Source organism: Pongo abelii, chromosome 21 (assembly GCF_028885655.2).
Source record: "Pongo abelii isolate AG06213 chromosome 21, NHGRI_mPonAbe1-v2.0_pri, whole genome shotgun sequence".
NCBI classification, from domain to species: Eukaryota; Metazoa; Chordata; class Mammalia; order Primates; family Hominidae; genus Pongo; species Pongo abelii.
Window position 1 is genome coordinate 53,959,720 of NC_072006.2, and position 16,980 is coordinate 53,976,699.

General features: G+C 42.9%; 1 protein-coding gene across 1 annotated transcript in view; it reads right to left on the minus strand.

Moving 5' to 3' along the window:
• B4GALT5 (beta-1,4-galactosyltransferase 5) overlaps positions 1-16,980 on the minus strand; it is an 81,399-nt gene that overhangs the window by 7,058 nt on the left and 57,361 nt on the right. Inside the window, exons 2-6 of the mRNA XM_024238908.3 lie at positions 16,588-16,722; positions 6,939-7,052; positions 3,500-3,624; positions 2,433-2,549; positions 458-645 (exon numbers count right to left, since the gene is read on the minus strand). Coding sequence (XP_024094676.1) covers positions 458-645; positions 2,433-2,549; positions 3,500-3,624; positions 6,939-7,052; positions 16,588-16,722 — 679 coding nt within the window. The remainder of the gene's footprint in view (positions 1-457; positions 646-2,432; positions 2,550-3,499; positions 3,625-6,938; positions 7,053-16,587; positions 16,723-16,980) is intronic.

A 16,980-nucleotide genomic window follows, 5' to 3' on the forward strand; every position in this document is an offset into this window, starting at 1 on the left:
TCATTCAATGGTTTTAGTTTATTCACTGAATTATGCAACCATGACCACAATCTATATTAACATGTTTCATCACTGTCCCCCACAAAGCCCTGCACCCATTAGCAATCACCCCCTACTCCTCCTGTCCTCCTTAGCCCCTTATAACCATTTATCTACTTTCTGTCGCTATAGATTTGCTTATTCTGGACATTTCAGACACCTGGAATCATATGATACACGACCTTTGTGTCTGGCTTCTTTAACATAATGTTTTCGAAGTTCATCCATGTTTTGTCACGTATCAGTATTTCATTGCTTTCTCCTGCCAAACAGTACTCCAATTGTATGGATACACACATTTTGTTTATCCATCCATCAGCTGATGGGCATCTAGGTTGCAGCTAATTAGATTTCCTTTTCATATCACTCACCATCCTTTCAGATTTAACCTCTTTAATTAAGAGGAAATGATACTCACAGATACATATACTTATCCAATTTGGTTGCAAAATGCCTCGGCATCTGTCCACATCCATAATAGTTGCGATCACTTTCCGGTATGTGATCTACATCATGAAAAATCAAACAGTCCCAATCCAAGTCCTTCATTGCTTCTTGAAAGCCAACGTTGAAAAGCATGGCTCGATTAAAGGGTTGGGTACCAACCTAAAAGAAACAGAACTTTATTTTTAAAAGAATCTTGAAGCAAAATCTTTGCTGTCTTTCCTGTGCCTAAAGAAGAGTTTATTAGAACCAACTGGAAAAGATCACTGGGCTAGTGTAACCAGGTCCAGCACCACAAATCAACTCACAGTGTGGCCCAGAAGTCACTGGACCTCTGGCATGGGCACAGTGGCTCACGCCTGTAATCCCAGCATTTTGGGAGGCCAAGGTGGGCGGATCAGGAGTTCGAGACCAGCCTGGCCAACATGGTGAAACCCCATCTCTACTGAAAATACAAAAACATTAGCTAGGCATAGTGGTGCATGCCTGTAATCCCAGCTACTTGGGAGGCTGAGGCAGGAGAAATTGCTTGAACCCGGGAGGCGGAGGCCGCAGTGAGCCAAGATCGCACCATTGTACTCCAGTTTGGGCGACAGAGCAAGACTCCGTCTCCAAAAAAAAAGAAAAAGAAAAAGTCACTGGACTTCTGGCCCCAATTTCTTTAAAAATGTAAGTGGTAGCAAACCCAAGCTTCTCTTTCCCAAGGCTACTGAAGGCAGAAATTCAACCATATAACAGCATTTAGAAGAGTACCCCGCTCCACAAAGGTAAGAGACAACACTACCATTTCTACTCTATACCACTTGCTCTTCAGCATATCAACCAATCTCTAACTGTTCATAAACCAAATCTAGTACAAAGAGTGGTTTTTAGTTTTGTTTTGTTTTATTTTTAAGATCTAACTAAGAACAGTCACTGAGCATGCCAGGGACTCAAGCCTATGGGCAAGAATTCAGTGGCTCATGAAGAAACTAGTTCAAATCAGTTAACAGCGTAATTAGTGTTACAGCTACATTGACTCCCCCTTGCCACTATCAAACTTAGGACTGGCAGATAGACCGTTAGCATTTCCCAGATGCCCGGCCTTGCTGAACAGTGGTGCCCAATTTTCTTCTCACTCCAGTATAAGGCAAGCTCCAGGGTGACCACTTAACAGCAACTCAGACTATGAGACTCAAAAGTGTGCCCATAGGGAGAGGTGGGCATGCAACAGACCCTCAGGCTGACGATCAGTGTATTCAGGGAAATCTGTCAACCTTTTGTTTTATCTATGGATATAGCACCTCTAGTTCAAGGATCACATACTTCAAAATGCCTACAGAAGCCAAGTCAGTAATGTAAACATATAAAGTAGGCCCGGCAAGAGAAAACCACAGTAGGACAGTCATGTTCCATCTAAAGGCAAATAAAAAATATGCAGGACTAAAAAAAAAAGATTTACAGACCGAATTTGCCATGTGGTCTTCTTCAGTTTGTGACCTCTGGTTCACTACCAATATTTTTAAGATGAAAACAAAACCAAACCCTCAGGCTTAGAGAAGTTTGCAAATGTCCCAGGCCACTTGGTTGATTAACAGCAGACATGACAAGCACTGAGGTCTCTTGACTCCAAGGCCACATCCTCTGTGCTGTACCTTGCTGCAGCTCTTTATCTTAAGGGGAACTTCCTGGGTCTGGAGCCTGCAGGCACCAACAAAACCACCATATAAGAGGCCTTTGTTCATGAGCCAACAAAGCTCCCTCCTGGATTCAAGTGTGCCCAGTACTGGGCAACAAACACCTCAAACCAGGAGCACAGAATTGCTCTCTGCTCCCCCTTCAAACCTCAGGCAACTCAGTCCTAAGATTTCAGTTTTATTGGCTCTTCACACTAACAGTGGATTAACTTGCAGCAACCTAAACTGCTGTCTCAGAAGAGAAAGAAGAAAGGAAAAGAAAGGACTACTCACTTGTTCAACCACATAAAATGCAAACTGTAGGCGCTGGCGCTGGAGCATGGGAATCAGGTGTCTGAACAGGACTGGGAGGTGCTCGTGGCGGTTCCGGAAGGGGATAAGGATCGCCACCTGGAGTGGATTACAGCAAAAGAAGCACAGTTAGGACTCTCAGCTTTCACTCCTTAGCAGGACACCGCTGCTGAATTGCTGACCAACCCATGGGAGTTCTGGGAGGCTGGCTATCTTGTCCTCAGCTTTCTCTAAATAAAGATCTATGTTGGCAAGTCGGCCCTTGGACCTAGATGAATGTTATTCTTACATATACCATATCTTATAGTACACAGTAGGCCTACAATTTATTCTAGGCCATAACTCATAGGAAAACACACATTCTACACTGTGACAAAAATATATCTATAAACTTACAATTAAAACAAGCTTCACAAAGCAGTATTTCCCCTTACAATGTGCAATGTACAAATGCTGGTTATTCAATTGTTTTTATTTCCCAGCGATGGGTTAGATACAGATCTGTTCCAGATCTGCCGATCACTGCTGCATCACCAGCACCTAACAAGGCTGGCACAGAATACGCATTTTAATAGACACTTGTTGAAAGAATGGACTTAAGCTGGGGTCACAGCTTAACGAAAACTACTGATGTCTTCTGACTATGGTCAGGCAGAAAAAAACTAAATCTCAGTGTCAAGCCAGGTAACTTTGCTTTTTAATCCACTAATCTTGTAGTAACCAATGGAGAACACGAATGAAGCACTGACTCTGCAGATGACTTCTGCAAATGGGTCAGTAGAGACCACCAACGCCCTCATCCCCTTGCTTTGTTAATATTCCTGGTGGGAAGACCAAAGGGTCTTGCTCGGTCATTAGAATAATGCAAATTTCTGTATCTACAAAAGAGTCCTTGTGGAAACCCATTCCTCTAAAATGTTTCTACATTTGCATGGGGTGGTAGGATGAAAATGACAAAATGTCATGGTTAGCTAATCCCGTGGTGATTCGGACCAAAGGCAAACCCCAGGTGGGCTTCTCAGCATTTTGGCTGTGACTTCACACCCTACCTTCCACCGAGGCATGCAATCAGAAGGCTTCCAGTGACCTCCGAGCTTGATGGTTGGGTCTTTGGAGAAGAGTTCATGAATGTAATCCATTCCAATTTCACTCATGTTTATGTCTATTGGGCCCTCTGAACAGAGAGGGGGAAAAGGGATTAAGAGGTCAGAAAATGATAGGTTTCCCTAGGCCTGGGGTTTTAGTCTCTGGAGAGTGCAATGCTTTTTCAGCTGAATTTGTTTTTAGCAAGGATGGAAGTCCCTTCCTCTGCTTTCCATCTCACCGCATTTCAGTTCCTCACTATTTTCAAGGTGAAGAGGCCAATCAAGGAATTAAGACTCTAGAGTTCTGCTTCTATCAGGGGCCAGGAAGAAATGTAGACTTTAAGTAAAACAGCAGCTAAGCTTTTCTTTTCTTTTTTTTTTTTTGAGACAGTCTCGCTCTGTCATCCAGGCTGGAGTGCAGTGGTGTGATCTCAGCTCACTGCAACTTCTGCCTCTGGGTTCAAGCAATTCTCCTGCCTCAGCCTCCCGAGTAACTGGGGTTACAGGCATATGCCACCACACCCAGCTAATTTTGTATTTTCAGTAGAGATGGGGTTTCACCTTGTTGGCCAGGCTGGTCTCGAACTCCTGACCCCAAGGGATCCACCCACCTGGGCCACCCAAAATGTTAGGATTACAGTTATGGGCCACTGCGCCCAGCCTTCTTTTTTTTGTTTTGTTTATTAATATGTTTTAATAAATAGAGACAGGCTCTCACTATGTTGCCCAGGTTGGTCTTGAACTCCTGAGCTCCAGTGATTCTCCCACCTCGGCCTCCCAAAGTGCTGGGATTATAGCTATGAGCGCCTGCACCTGGCTGCAGCTGAGCTTTTCTGAGAAGAAGGAGAAAAGCAGCTGAGCTTTTAGAGTCATGTCAGGTTTGCTCCTGATGCAAGTGCGGACACACTACCTCTCTCAATCCATTCACCAGTGGGTCAGGACCCTGAGTGATTATGTCCTAACTCAGAATGCTGGTCATCTCTGACTTAAGTCAGGAAGTGGTACAGTAACAATCAATAAATGCTACCGAAACAATGAACTGATAACATTAGTTTTAGGCCTGTCAATGCCTATTTCTGATACACAAATCACAGCCTTCCCAAACTAAGCTTACATCTAGATGCAGACAAACGCAGGTTTTAAAGGGAAAACCTATATATGTGTGGTGAGACATGCAAATGAAACAGTAAGGCTTCCAACACAACTTACATACTTATAATTAATTATTCATATATGGATGAGAATATGGTCAAATACCATGCACGACTATTTCTAACATTTTCCCTATTTTCACTATGTTTGTGCATAAAAGTCAACTTTGCAAATGTAAGATTTTCCTTTTCTTGATCTCACTTCTTTAAAAAAAAACAATTTTAAAAAAAGAAGTGGGGAACTATATAAGAAGCCTAAAACTATAGGAAAGGTATAAGAGTTTACTGTCTTTGTTTTAGCTTACACAAGATTCAAAAAAAAGAACAAAAAGATCTAAGAATTGTTTTAACTAGCACTTTGTTAAGAAAATAACTTCCAAGCAAAACATGGTGGCTCATGCCTGTAGTCCCAGCTACTCAGGAGGCTGAGGCAGGAGGATTGCTTGAGCCCTGAAGTTGGAGACCAGCCTGGGCAACATAGTGAGACCCCCACCTCTAAGATCAAGCACTACAATCAGTGGGAGATTTATACTAAAAAGACAAAGCTGACTACCTATACAGTGATGTGCTTTGACATTTTCACCAGTGACGGATGGCATATACGGTGGTTGCATAAGATCACAATGGAGTTGAAAAATTCCTACTGCCTAGTGATGACATAGCTGCCATAGCACTGTTGTGTTACTCAAGTGTTTCTGGTGATGCTGGTATAAACAAATCTACTGCACTGCCAGTCGTATAAAAGTGTATCACAAGGCTGGGAGCAGTGGCTCACACCTGTAATCCTAGCACTTTGAGAGGCTGAGGTGGGCGGATCACCTGAGGTCAGGAGTTCGAGACCAGCCTGGCCAACATGGTGAATTCCCATCTCTACTAAAAATATAAAAATTAGCCAGGCGTGGTGGCAGGTGCCTATAATCCCAGCTACTCAGGAGGCTGAGGCAGGAGAATCACTTGAACCTGGGAGGCAGAGGTTGCAGCGAGCGGAGATGGCACCACTGCACTCCAGCCTGGGCAACAAGAGCGAAACTCCATCTCAAAAATAAAAAAGTATAGCACATACAATTATGTAGAGTACATTATACTAGATAATGATAATAAACTATGTTACTGGTTTATATATTTATTATACTATATTTTAAATCGTTATTTTACCCTTTTGAGACAGAGTCTTGCTTTGTTGCCCAGGCTGGAGTGTAGTGGCACATGAGATCATGGCACACTGGAGCCTGTTGCCCAGGCCTAGGTGGAGGGGTTGTTTGAGGCCAGGAGTTCAAGACCAGCCTGGACAACATAGTAACACCCCATTTCTTAAAATAAAAAAAATAATAATAATTTTAAAATTAGCCAGGCATTGGCAACAGGCACTTGTAGTCCTAGCTCCTCAGGAGGCTGAGGTGGGAGGGTTGCTTGAGCCTAGAAGTTCAAGGCTGCAGGTTTTTTTAATAAACTTTTTAAAAGTTCACAAGTTTAGAAAGTAAAAAGGTATAATAGTAAGGTTCACCTACCATTAAAGAAAGAAAAATATTTTCTGAATAAATGTGGTGCAGCCTAAGTGTTCAGTGTTCATAAAGTCTACAGTAGTGCAGAGTCATGTCCCAGGCCTTCACGTTCACATTCACTCCATGTTCACTCACTCACTGACTCACCAGAGCAACTTCCATTCCTGCAGGCTCCGTTCATGGTAAGTGCCCTACACAGCTGTACCATTTTTTATCTTTTATATCACATTTTTTACTGTACCTTTTCTATGTTTAGATACACAAATACTTACCACTGAGTTACAATTACTGTATAGTACCATGCTGCACAGGTTTGCAGCCCAGGAGCAATAGGCCATACCATATAGCCTAGAGGTGTAGCTACACCATCTAGATTTGTGGAATTTTACTCTAGGAGGTTCCCCCAACAATAAAATCACCTAATGATGTACTTCTCAGAAAGTACCCTCGTTGTTAAGCTATGAATGACTGTATTCATACTTTCTCTAGGAAGTTCAAACAGAACCCAAGTTACAAAGGACAGGCAAGTGCAAAGGAAAGAGTGAAAAAGTAGGAAAGGCAGAAAATGGCACCCAAGAACACAGGCAACCTTGCAGCAGGCTTTGAAGAGGAGCCAGGAGCACAACTTTCACAAACCCTGTTTCCAATGGCAGGGAGGTATTTATATTCTCTGGCAGACAGAAAGATCAAGAGTGCCCTCCCCTTTATCCATTTTAAAAGCAGAGGAAGACAGGCCAGAGCTGTACTCACTCATGGAAGGGAGCCTTTCAGGGCAGGTATGGTTTGCAAAGTAGGTGAAGTCTTCAGGAAGAAATGTTGTAGTTTGCAGGAAGGTTTCACTGTGGTTCAAGTCAAGAGGATAATCTAGGGAGATAAAGGAAAAAAGCCGATCAGACTGGTATGTGTAATCAACCATGCAATTATTAGATGCCTACCAAGTAAGTCTTTCTCTTAGCTATCATCTTGGGGGAAGGAGACAGGACTCTGGACTATCGCTTTGATGCAGCTAAAAATGTAAACCCATCAATAAAAATGTTAGCCAAATGACACATTTTAACCAGTGTTCCTATTCCTATTGATTTTATAGGTTTATATGCAGCACTCAGTTTACAGTCAACTGTAATTAAATGTAATTTAAAAAATAGCAGTTGCCCTCCTCTCATTTCTATTTTCTAAAGGAACCACTTGCCCTTCTTTTGGCCAAGTATTTCAGCATTTATATGCAGTATTCACCTCTCTGTCAGCCTCTACGGCTGGTCGTGATGTTTCTGTTTTCAGTCTTACCTACTGACCTCCGATTATGGGAGGTGAAGACATTATCCCCTTCCTTCTGCCACCCCTGCCACACGATCGCTTTCCCCAGTCTCCCATCCCATAGGTCACATATCATAGCTGTGGTTAGGACAATCTTCAGTCTTTGTATTATGATGCTGCTGTTAAGTACTAGTCCTTGCTGAGGAATGTGGGAAGTTATGCATCTTGTTGTTCTGTTTGCTCAGTTTTATATGCAATGATTCTAATTCAACACCACGCCTTTCACCAAGACATTTCCTCCTAAGACATGCATTAGGTATTCTCTCAACTTCATCCTCCCAGAGGAGGTGTGGCAGCTTCTGGCTTTCTTCCATGCCAAATGTTCTTGGGGGGAGGTATTCTCTCGGTGATGATTCCTCCCTTCTGTACTCTGGGCTGCCTTTCTGGAGAATACAGAACAGGAGTTGGATGTGGGACCTCCTGGTCCTCTAACTGTCTTATCTTTTCTATCCAGTTTTCCATCTTGCCATTTATCTGCCCTAATTTCCAAGAGATTTCCTCAACTTTACTCAACCTTCCTTTAATCATCATCTCTGCTATCATATTTTTAACTTTGAAGAGCTCTTGTTTCCTGAATATTCATTTCTTACAATATTCTTGTTTCATGTTTGCAGTCATTTTTCTCTTATTGATATCTCCGGTGTCAACATCTTTGGGTCTTTTCTCCTGGTCTAACCAGATTCTCCAGAGAAATCCACTCGAATCTCCTCCCAGAATGGTAGAGACCTGACTATAAACATCCTGAAACTAAGAAAGAAGAGAAAGAGGCTGGGGCATATGTAATCCCCATCTTTTCAAATACTGTGGTCATGCCAGCTATCCCCAGGTTGAGGAGCCTCTGTTTTGCCATCTCTGGGGTTATTAAGTCTCCAGCTCTTGCCAGGATGGGGAAATGGGTCTGGGTATCTGACTGCTTTTTAACAGCTTTCAATCTCCCTTTATTTTTGTTGCCACCTTTGCTCCTACTTCCCATATTGCTAGTTCCTGAGCTTCTGGGGGATCCTGGGGTGGTTGCTGGTTTTCCTGTTGCTGCTTTGAGCAGTCAGTTTTCTTGGGTTTGTTAAGTCTTTTATCAGTGGTTCTGCTTTCTACCTACCAAGATTTTTTGCTGTGGTCTCCTTTCCTGTTCTCATTCTCAAGGGTTTGTAATCTGAAAATCCTCACATATGTATGCCCCTTTAGAGTCACGTTAGTGGATATGAAGAGTGTGAAGGCAGATGTCTTTTTCCTAGGGGACTATAGTTGTAGAGTAGGAGGAGGGTCCTCCAACCTCATTTTCTACAGATGAATAACTGGAACAACATACACAGAACTCAGACCAGGAGCCCTGGCTAATGCATGACAGAGCTCCAACTAAACTCTGAATGAGAGATCTTTCCAGTATACGGTATTGTTTTTATTTTTTTCACAGAATATTAAATCCTTTTGGATCCATGCTGATTCTAGGAAAATTAAAACATCCTGTTCAAATTCACTTTGTACCCTAGAATTCTAGAATCTTCAACTAAGATATTTTTGAAAAAGCACTATGAGCAGGTTTCCAAGAATCAAATGGCTAACACATTGAATCCTTTTATATATGCACACGGCTGCCTACTCTGCGCTGCCTACTCTGCAAGTACTCTGGGGACAAAATTCAATGAGAGGCAACTTGAAAATTTTAACACTGTCTTAACAAGGGAAGGAACAGAATGCTTTCTGTCCTTTTTAGTAGTAGCTTTCCTGAAAAACACTAAGCCTGCATTTATAGAGAATAGTAGAGACTAATTTATATAAAGACATAAACCAGGCTGGGTGTGGTGGCTCATGCCTATAATCCCAGCACTTTGGGAGACTGAGGCAAGAGGATTGCCTGAGCCCAGGAGGCCAAGACCAGCCCGGGAAACATGCTGAGAACCTGTCTCTACAAATAATTTTAAAAATTAGCCAGGCCTGGTGGTGCGCGCCTGTGGTCCCAGCTACTCGGGAGGCTGAGGCAGGAGGATCACCTGAGCCTGGGAGGTCGAGGTTCCGGTGGGCAATGATCACACCACTATACTCCAGCCTGGGTGACAGAGTGAGATCCTATCTTAAAAAAAAAAAAAACAAAAACATGAACCAAGACAGAACCTTAAAGATAATATTTACACAGAAATTCTCTGAGCTCAGCTCATATATGCAAACCTGGCCTGGGTTGAATCTTCTTCTGAAGGTAGTAACTACTTCAAAAATCTATGTGAAGAACCCCTCATCCTAATTATTACTCTGGATGAATCTAATAGATGAAATTATTCTCCTTTAGAAAAAAATTAAAAGACCTCACAAGTACTAGAAAATGTGCCTGTGTTTGTGATACGCCCATGTGTGGCAAGAGACGCTGGCTGGAAACATGTATTGGCACAGTCAATACATTCACTAGAAGGCAATGAAATTCCCAAAAGTATTACACTAAGTATATTTTCATAAACAAATCAACAAAAACGAAGATAATAATCATTCTGGTCAATGACTGACCCAAGCCCTAGAGCTAGAACCTAATCAAGAAACTAGAATTTAAAAAACTTGAAGCAAGAGACAAACTATCTCTAACTCTAATGATTCTACTATTTGGAGTTTCTTTGAAGACAGATAAATTCCTTTCTACTTCCTTCAAACAATGATACAATAAGCCTGGTAGCAACTAGCATGAAACAAAAAAAGAAGCATTTATTTTTCTTCTGATCACTAAATTAATAATATGTCACTGTTTTAAGAATCCTCAAATATACAACAACTCCATTGTAAAAATCTTCCAGAACCTTACTCTACATGTTGGGAGGGGTGGCTTAATTTCCTGATTTCTTGTTTAAAAATTTTTAAATAAAACTTTAATTAAAATAAAGTCTACTTGGAAGGCCAAGGTGGGTGATCACCTGAGGTCAGGAGTTCAAGATCAGCCTGGCCAATATGGTGAAACCCCAACTCTGCTAAAAAAAAAAAAAAAAAAAAACACACACACAGAAATTAGCCGGGCATGGTGGCAGGTGCTTGTAATCCCAGCTACTCAGGAGGCTGAGGAAGGAGAATCGCTTGAACCCAGGAGGCAGAGGTTACAGTGAGCTGAGATCACAAGGTTGCACTCCAGCCTGGGCAACGAGAGCAAAACTCCATCATAAATAAACAAACAAACAAACAAAGTCTGCTTTTCAGTAGCAATAGAGGCCTTTTAAAATGAAAGAGACAGAGGAAATTAATTGCTCACGACCTGGTAAAACTATGTGCTGTTATCATGAGGAGCCCTTGTTTTTCTCCCCTGCTAGCTGTCCAGCAACGGGTGGGGTTATACCTTATTCCCTTGGAGTTCCAAATATAACTTCTTACTCTTCTAAAGCATGTACCTACTGAATGAGGAAAATGCTGAGAGAAAAACGAGCCTGTTGAATTTCTACAGTCACGGTTTTACTTTTTAATTTCAATCTAATCTATTTCAAACCCGGACATGTTCTTGAAGGGCAAAGAAGGCAGCCGCTTTTACATTTAGAAAATGGGAAAACAAGCCAGGTGCGGTGATCTCTGCATTTTGGGAGGCCAAGGTGGATGGATCACCTGAGGTCAGGAGTTCAAGACCAGCCTGACGAACATGGTGAAACCCTCTCTCTTATTAAAAATACAAAAAATTAGCCAGGCATGGTGGCACGCGCCTGTAGTTCCAGCTACTCAGGAGGCTGAGGCAGGAGAATTGCTTGAACCCAAAAGGTGGAGGTTGCAGTGAGCCGAGATCCCGTCACCGCACTCCAGCCCAGGCAACAGAGCGAGACTTTGTCTCAAAAAAGAAAATGGGAAAACAGGCCAGGCACAGTGGCTCACACCCGTAATACCAGCACTTTGAGAGGCCAAGGCAGGTGGATCACCTGAGGTCAGGAGTTTGAGACCAGCTTGGCCAACATAGTGAAACCCTATCTCTACTAAAAATACAAAAATTAGCCGGGCGTGGTCGTGGGTGCCTGTAATCCCAGCTACTTAGGAGGCTGAGGTAGGAGAATCGCTTGAACCTGGGAGGCAGAGGTTGCAGCAAGCCAAGATCGCGCCACTGCACTCCAGCCTGGGCAACAGATCAAGACTCCGTCTCAAAAAAAAAAAAAAAAAAAAAAAAAGATAGATAGATAGAAAATGGGAAAACAAAAGACTCCTACCTACAGGCTCAAAGGGCTGCTGATATCATGGGCTTGCAGACCAACACTGCTGTCCAACAGCAGCTGCTTCTTCAGCATTTCTGTCCAACAGCAGCTGCTTCTTCAGCACTGCTTCACACCGGGGCTCAGAAGCCTTGGCTGCACATTAGAATTATCTAAGAAGCTTTCAAAAACCCTAACACCAGGCTGGCTGTGGTGGCTCATGCCTGTAATCCCAGCACTTTGGGAGGCCGAGGTGAGCAGATCACTTGAAGCCAGGAGTTTGAGACCAGCCTGGGCAACGTGGTGAAACCTCATCTCTACTAAAAATGCAAAAATTAGCCGGGCGTGGTGGCACCCGCCTGGTGTCCCAGCTACTCAGGAGGTTCAGACAGGAGAATCACTTGAATCTAGGAGGCGGAGGCTGCAGTGAGCTGAGATGGTGCCACTGCACTCCAGCCTGGGTGACAGAGCAAGACTGTCTCAAAACAAAAACAAACAAAATTCTAACATTCAGGCTACACCTCAGACCAATTAAATAAGAATCTCTAGCAGTCAGGTGCAGACATCAGTACTTTGGAAAGCTCCTTAGGAATTCCAATGTATAGCTAAGCTTGGTATTGCTACCCTAATACCTGGAGGAGGTAAAAACCTGCCTTCTCCCTTGTGTTACCAAATCCAGTTGAGAAGGAATGGGAAGTGCTGACCAATGGACCCCAGCAAGAATCACCACTTTCCCCGCCCATTTGAGAAAAGACGAAACACTTGCCTCTCTGCTTGAAAAAAAATATGGAAATTTATATATACTAGAAAGATGCCATTGGGACAAATATCTGTGAAATATAAAGAATTAGCATTCTTCAAGAGTTAGTCCATTAAAGGATGACTACCTACTGGGAGGGTAGCCACACTGAAGACTACAGACTGGACATCTAAAACCACCGAGAAAGAGGTGAAGATGACCCACTCCACTAATAGATTACAAAGCACACCAGCACGACTTTACTCACTCTGCAGATTCACAATCTCACAAACCAATGGCTTTCAGTGACAACAGGAAGCTTCTCCTGGTCACTACTTCAGGCTTATTTCCAGGTTCACAGACCCCATCCCCAAAAGTCTGTTTTCATTCAATAATCACCACGTTGCTTTTAAACTTAAAGAAAACCAGCATTACTTAAATGTCACCCTGGGCTTTTGAGCTATGCTTGGCCTAATGCAGATGCCTGAATGTGGGTATGTGCCTCAGCATTATTTCAGCAGAGGATGGTGCACAGTCCAGGTTACCACCATTAAGCCAACAGTGCTCCAGGCAGAAGTGGTTGGGCCAGAGGTGTCAGTCATTTGGCTGTCTCAGCAGTGCTGGGCCCAGAATACCCTCTCTGACTGTGCTAGGTAGACAACTGCTTTGAAATGAAGAATGATGGGTTTTCATTAAATACACTTTCAGTGAAATGTTATTTTCTTTTCAGTACAGGTTGAGTATCCTTCATCTGAAATGCTTAGGACCAGAAGTGTTTCAGATTTCTGATTTTTTAGGATTTTGGAATATTTGCATTACACTTACCAGTTGATCAATCCCAATCTAAAAATCCGAAATCTGCAATGCTCCATTGAGTATTTTCTTCAAGTGTCGTGTTGGCACTCAAGGTTTAATCATGTGTGGATTCTGGAGCAGTCTGGAGTTGGTATTTTCTGATTGGGGATGCTCAACCTGTACTTACTCGCCAAAGATGTGCCAGTGACACAGCAGCTCATCAAGATGGTGACCTCCTTAGAAACATGCTACAACACTTAAAATGTGCTTTCTTGTTAAATTCATTCCTTCATGCATACAAAAATAATTTACCAAGTGCTTCCTATGTGCGAGGCAGTGTATAAGGTACTAAGGATACAAAGATGACAAAAGGAACGAAGCCATTACTGGGATTCAGGGCACAGGCCCTGGAGTCAGAGAATCAGCAAACCCTAACCCTGCTGCTGCATCAAGTTCCATGACTTCCATGTGCCTTGTTCCTTTTATCCCTACAATGGGGACATAGTAGCTACCTTCTGGGTTCTTGTGAGGGACTATATGAAATCATGTGAGTCAAGTATCTAATAAACAGTAAGAGAGTCCCTGATGGCACAGACTTCCAATCTATTAGAGAAATAAACAAGTTTAACAAAAAATAGATTGTTCTAACCAGAGAGATGCAAGGAAAAAGTATTTGGGTGTATGATAATTTGAGAATAAAAGCACACCAAGTTGAATAATAATGGGTCACTGGATACACCCTCCAAGGGTGAAACTCACCTCTGTACTCAGTTTTCAAAGACAGCAACTCAGGAAGCAGCGCAATCCTGTGTTGCCAGACCAGCAGTGGTGTGGAAATGGGGTCCTGCCGCATGCCTCTCTAATTTCTGAGAGAACTGCCAGTACTGCCAAATGCTCAGAGAGACAGATATTCTAGCCTCATCTAACGCTGCAGAAGTATGACATCTGGACTGGATAAATGTCATGAGGACACAAATGTTCCCTTACTCAGTGCTATACAGGGGAGAGCGCTCTGGAAGGGCAGTCAGTACTGCTTCGTTTCTTCACCTAACTAGAAGCAGGATTTTGGCAGGGTTTAGGGAAAGAGTCACATGATCAAGCTGTGCCATCTTCCCCAAGATTATATGTACTATGTGTGAAAAATGCAAACAGCATAAAATTCTGCCTTAACTGACAGAGCCACAAATGAGTCGAGTGAGAATGTGTGTGCGGATTGTGCGCAAAACCTACCAACACATGCAAGACGGAAACTGCAGGGTTTCCTCTCCCGGGTATGGTTCAGAGCTCAGGTAACTTGACCCAGTGTGACCACAATTTGTCTAAAAAGCTCTGAAATGTCATTCACTTGTTCTTTGCAAACAAGAAAGGAAGTATCAAAAGTTTATCAGTTTGCTAACTACAGTCCTCTGTTGCTAAAGTGGACAGCAGAGGAAACTGATAAATTAGGATGTGGTCAATTCTTTTAAGAGAGGCAATGCTTTCTCTTGATTTCCTAAGCACCACAGAATAATTCGCGTTTGCAACATTTGCAAAGCAATTTCACATTCGACAGTGATCTTCCAAAAATCTTGTAACTTATTAGAGAAGAGAGGACTGATTTATAGGGAGAATTTTTTTTTAAATGTAAATATTTTAAAATATTGGGCTTTGATGAAATCATTAAGAAGCCACAGGAGGCTGGGTATGGTGGCTCATGCCTATAATCTTAGCACTTTGGGAGGCCAAGGCAGGTGGATCGCTTGAGCTCAGGAGTACAAGACCAGACTGGGCAACGTGGTGAAAGCCTTGTCTACAAAAAATACAAAAACTAGCCATGTCTACAAACAATACAAAAAACGAGCCACGGTGGGTCACACCTTTAATCCTAGCACTTTGGGAGGACGAGGCAGGAGAATCACTTGAGCTTGGGAGGTCAAGGCTGCAGTGAGCCAAGATCATGCCATTGCACTCCAGCCTGGGAGACAAAGTGAGATGCCATCTCAAGAGAATAAAAAAAAAAAACTTGGGCACAGTGGTTCACGTCTGTAATCCCAACACTTTCGGAGGCCGAGGCAGGCGGATCACCTGAGGTCAGGAGTTTGAGACCAGCCTGGCCAACATGGCGAAACCCCGTCTCTACTAAAAATACAAAAGTTAGCCAGGTATGGTGGCACACATCTGTAACCCCAGCTACTCGGGAGGCTGAGGCAGGAGAATCAGTTGAACCCGGGAGGTGGAGGTTACAGTGAGCCGAGATAACACCACTGCACTCCAGCCTGCATGACAAGAGCAAAACTCCATCTCAAAAAAACCCAAACAAACCCAGAAAGCACATTAGTCCTCAGTTACAGAAATAAGAGGCAAATCATGAATCCTTAGTAAAATGAAATCTCAGAATCTATTTTTTAAATAAAAACCATCCTTGGCTGGACTAGAGAGGCCTCAAGAGAGTCCCATTTAATCATGTGGAAGTATTACTTCCTTCCTGTATTCAGTTTTTGAAAGAGTTAAAAAGAAAGAGCCCTGGCACAGTGGCTTATGCCTGTAGTCCCAGCACTTTGGGAGGCCGAGGCAGGCAGATCACTTCAGGTCAGGAGTTCAAGACCAACCTGGCCAACATGGTGAAACCCCATCTCTACTAAAAATACAAAAATTAGCCAGGCATGGTGGCGTGCTCCTGTAATCCCAGCTACTCAGGAGGCTGAGGCACGCGTATCTCTTGAACTGGGGAAGTGGAGGTTGCAGTGAGCCGAAATCACCCGTTGCATTCCAGCCTGGATGACAGGAGCAAAACTCCGTCTCAAAAAAAAAAAAAAAAGAAGTAGTCATCCAGTCACTCTTAATGTATTATGCTATAGTTTAAATGTCTGTCCCCTGCAAACCTCATGCTGAAATGTAATCCCCAATGATGGAGGTGGGGCCTACAGGAGGTGTTTCGGTCACAGGGGCAGATCCCTCATAAATGGCTTGCTGCTGTTGTGGTAGGTTCTCCTCTATTGGCTCCCACAAGAGCTGGTTGTTAAGAAGAGCCTGGCCCTGCCCTCCTCTCACCTGCCACACTGCTTCCTCTCACCATACACATGGGCTTCCCCTTCCCCTTCCATCAAGAGTGGAAGCAGCCTGAGGCCCTCGCCAGAAGCAGATGCTGGCGTCACACTTCTTGAATAATCTGCAGAACCATGAGCCAAATAAATCCTTTTCCTTTGTAAATTATCCAACCTCAAGTACTCTTTTATAGCAACACAAACAGACTGAGTCATATTGTTAACAAAAATGAACGAGGATTCATTTGGCAAGAGCTTTTTTAGCAGTAAAGTAAAACTCAGCCAAATCCCTCTTTTACAATGCACTTTTCCCATTGAAAATAATTATTGCAACTGAATTTACCTCTCTTGGGAGGAGACATTCTAATCAGACTACCTCTTTACTAAAAATATACCTGAGTCATTTACACTGCTGTTCCTCTTGGCATAAGCACTCCGAAGCACCTGCTCATAAACCTGAGCACCGATTGTTCTCACGTTGTCCCGGATCAGAATGCCTTGAGCTTGCATCATGAAGAGGTAGGTGTTCACTGCAGAAAGCAAAAAGGGGAAAAAGAGGTGGATTTAGAAGCAATCATTTAAAAAAACATACCACATAGCTATGTTTTTTTTTTCTTTTTGGAATTTTAAAGCCTCCTTTAGTTCTTTTAAAACCCTCCACGACCATAACTCTATTTTCCATACCTTTCAGGACACCAACATCCTTTGGGTAGCTAGTAGAGTTTAGAGGAATTTCTGTCAATATCCAGCAGTTCTAGAAAAACCATCAACTTAAAAAAAATATATTC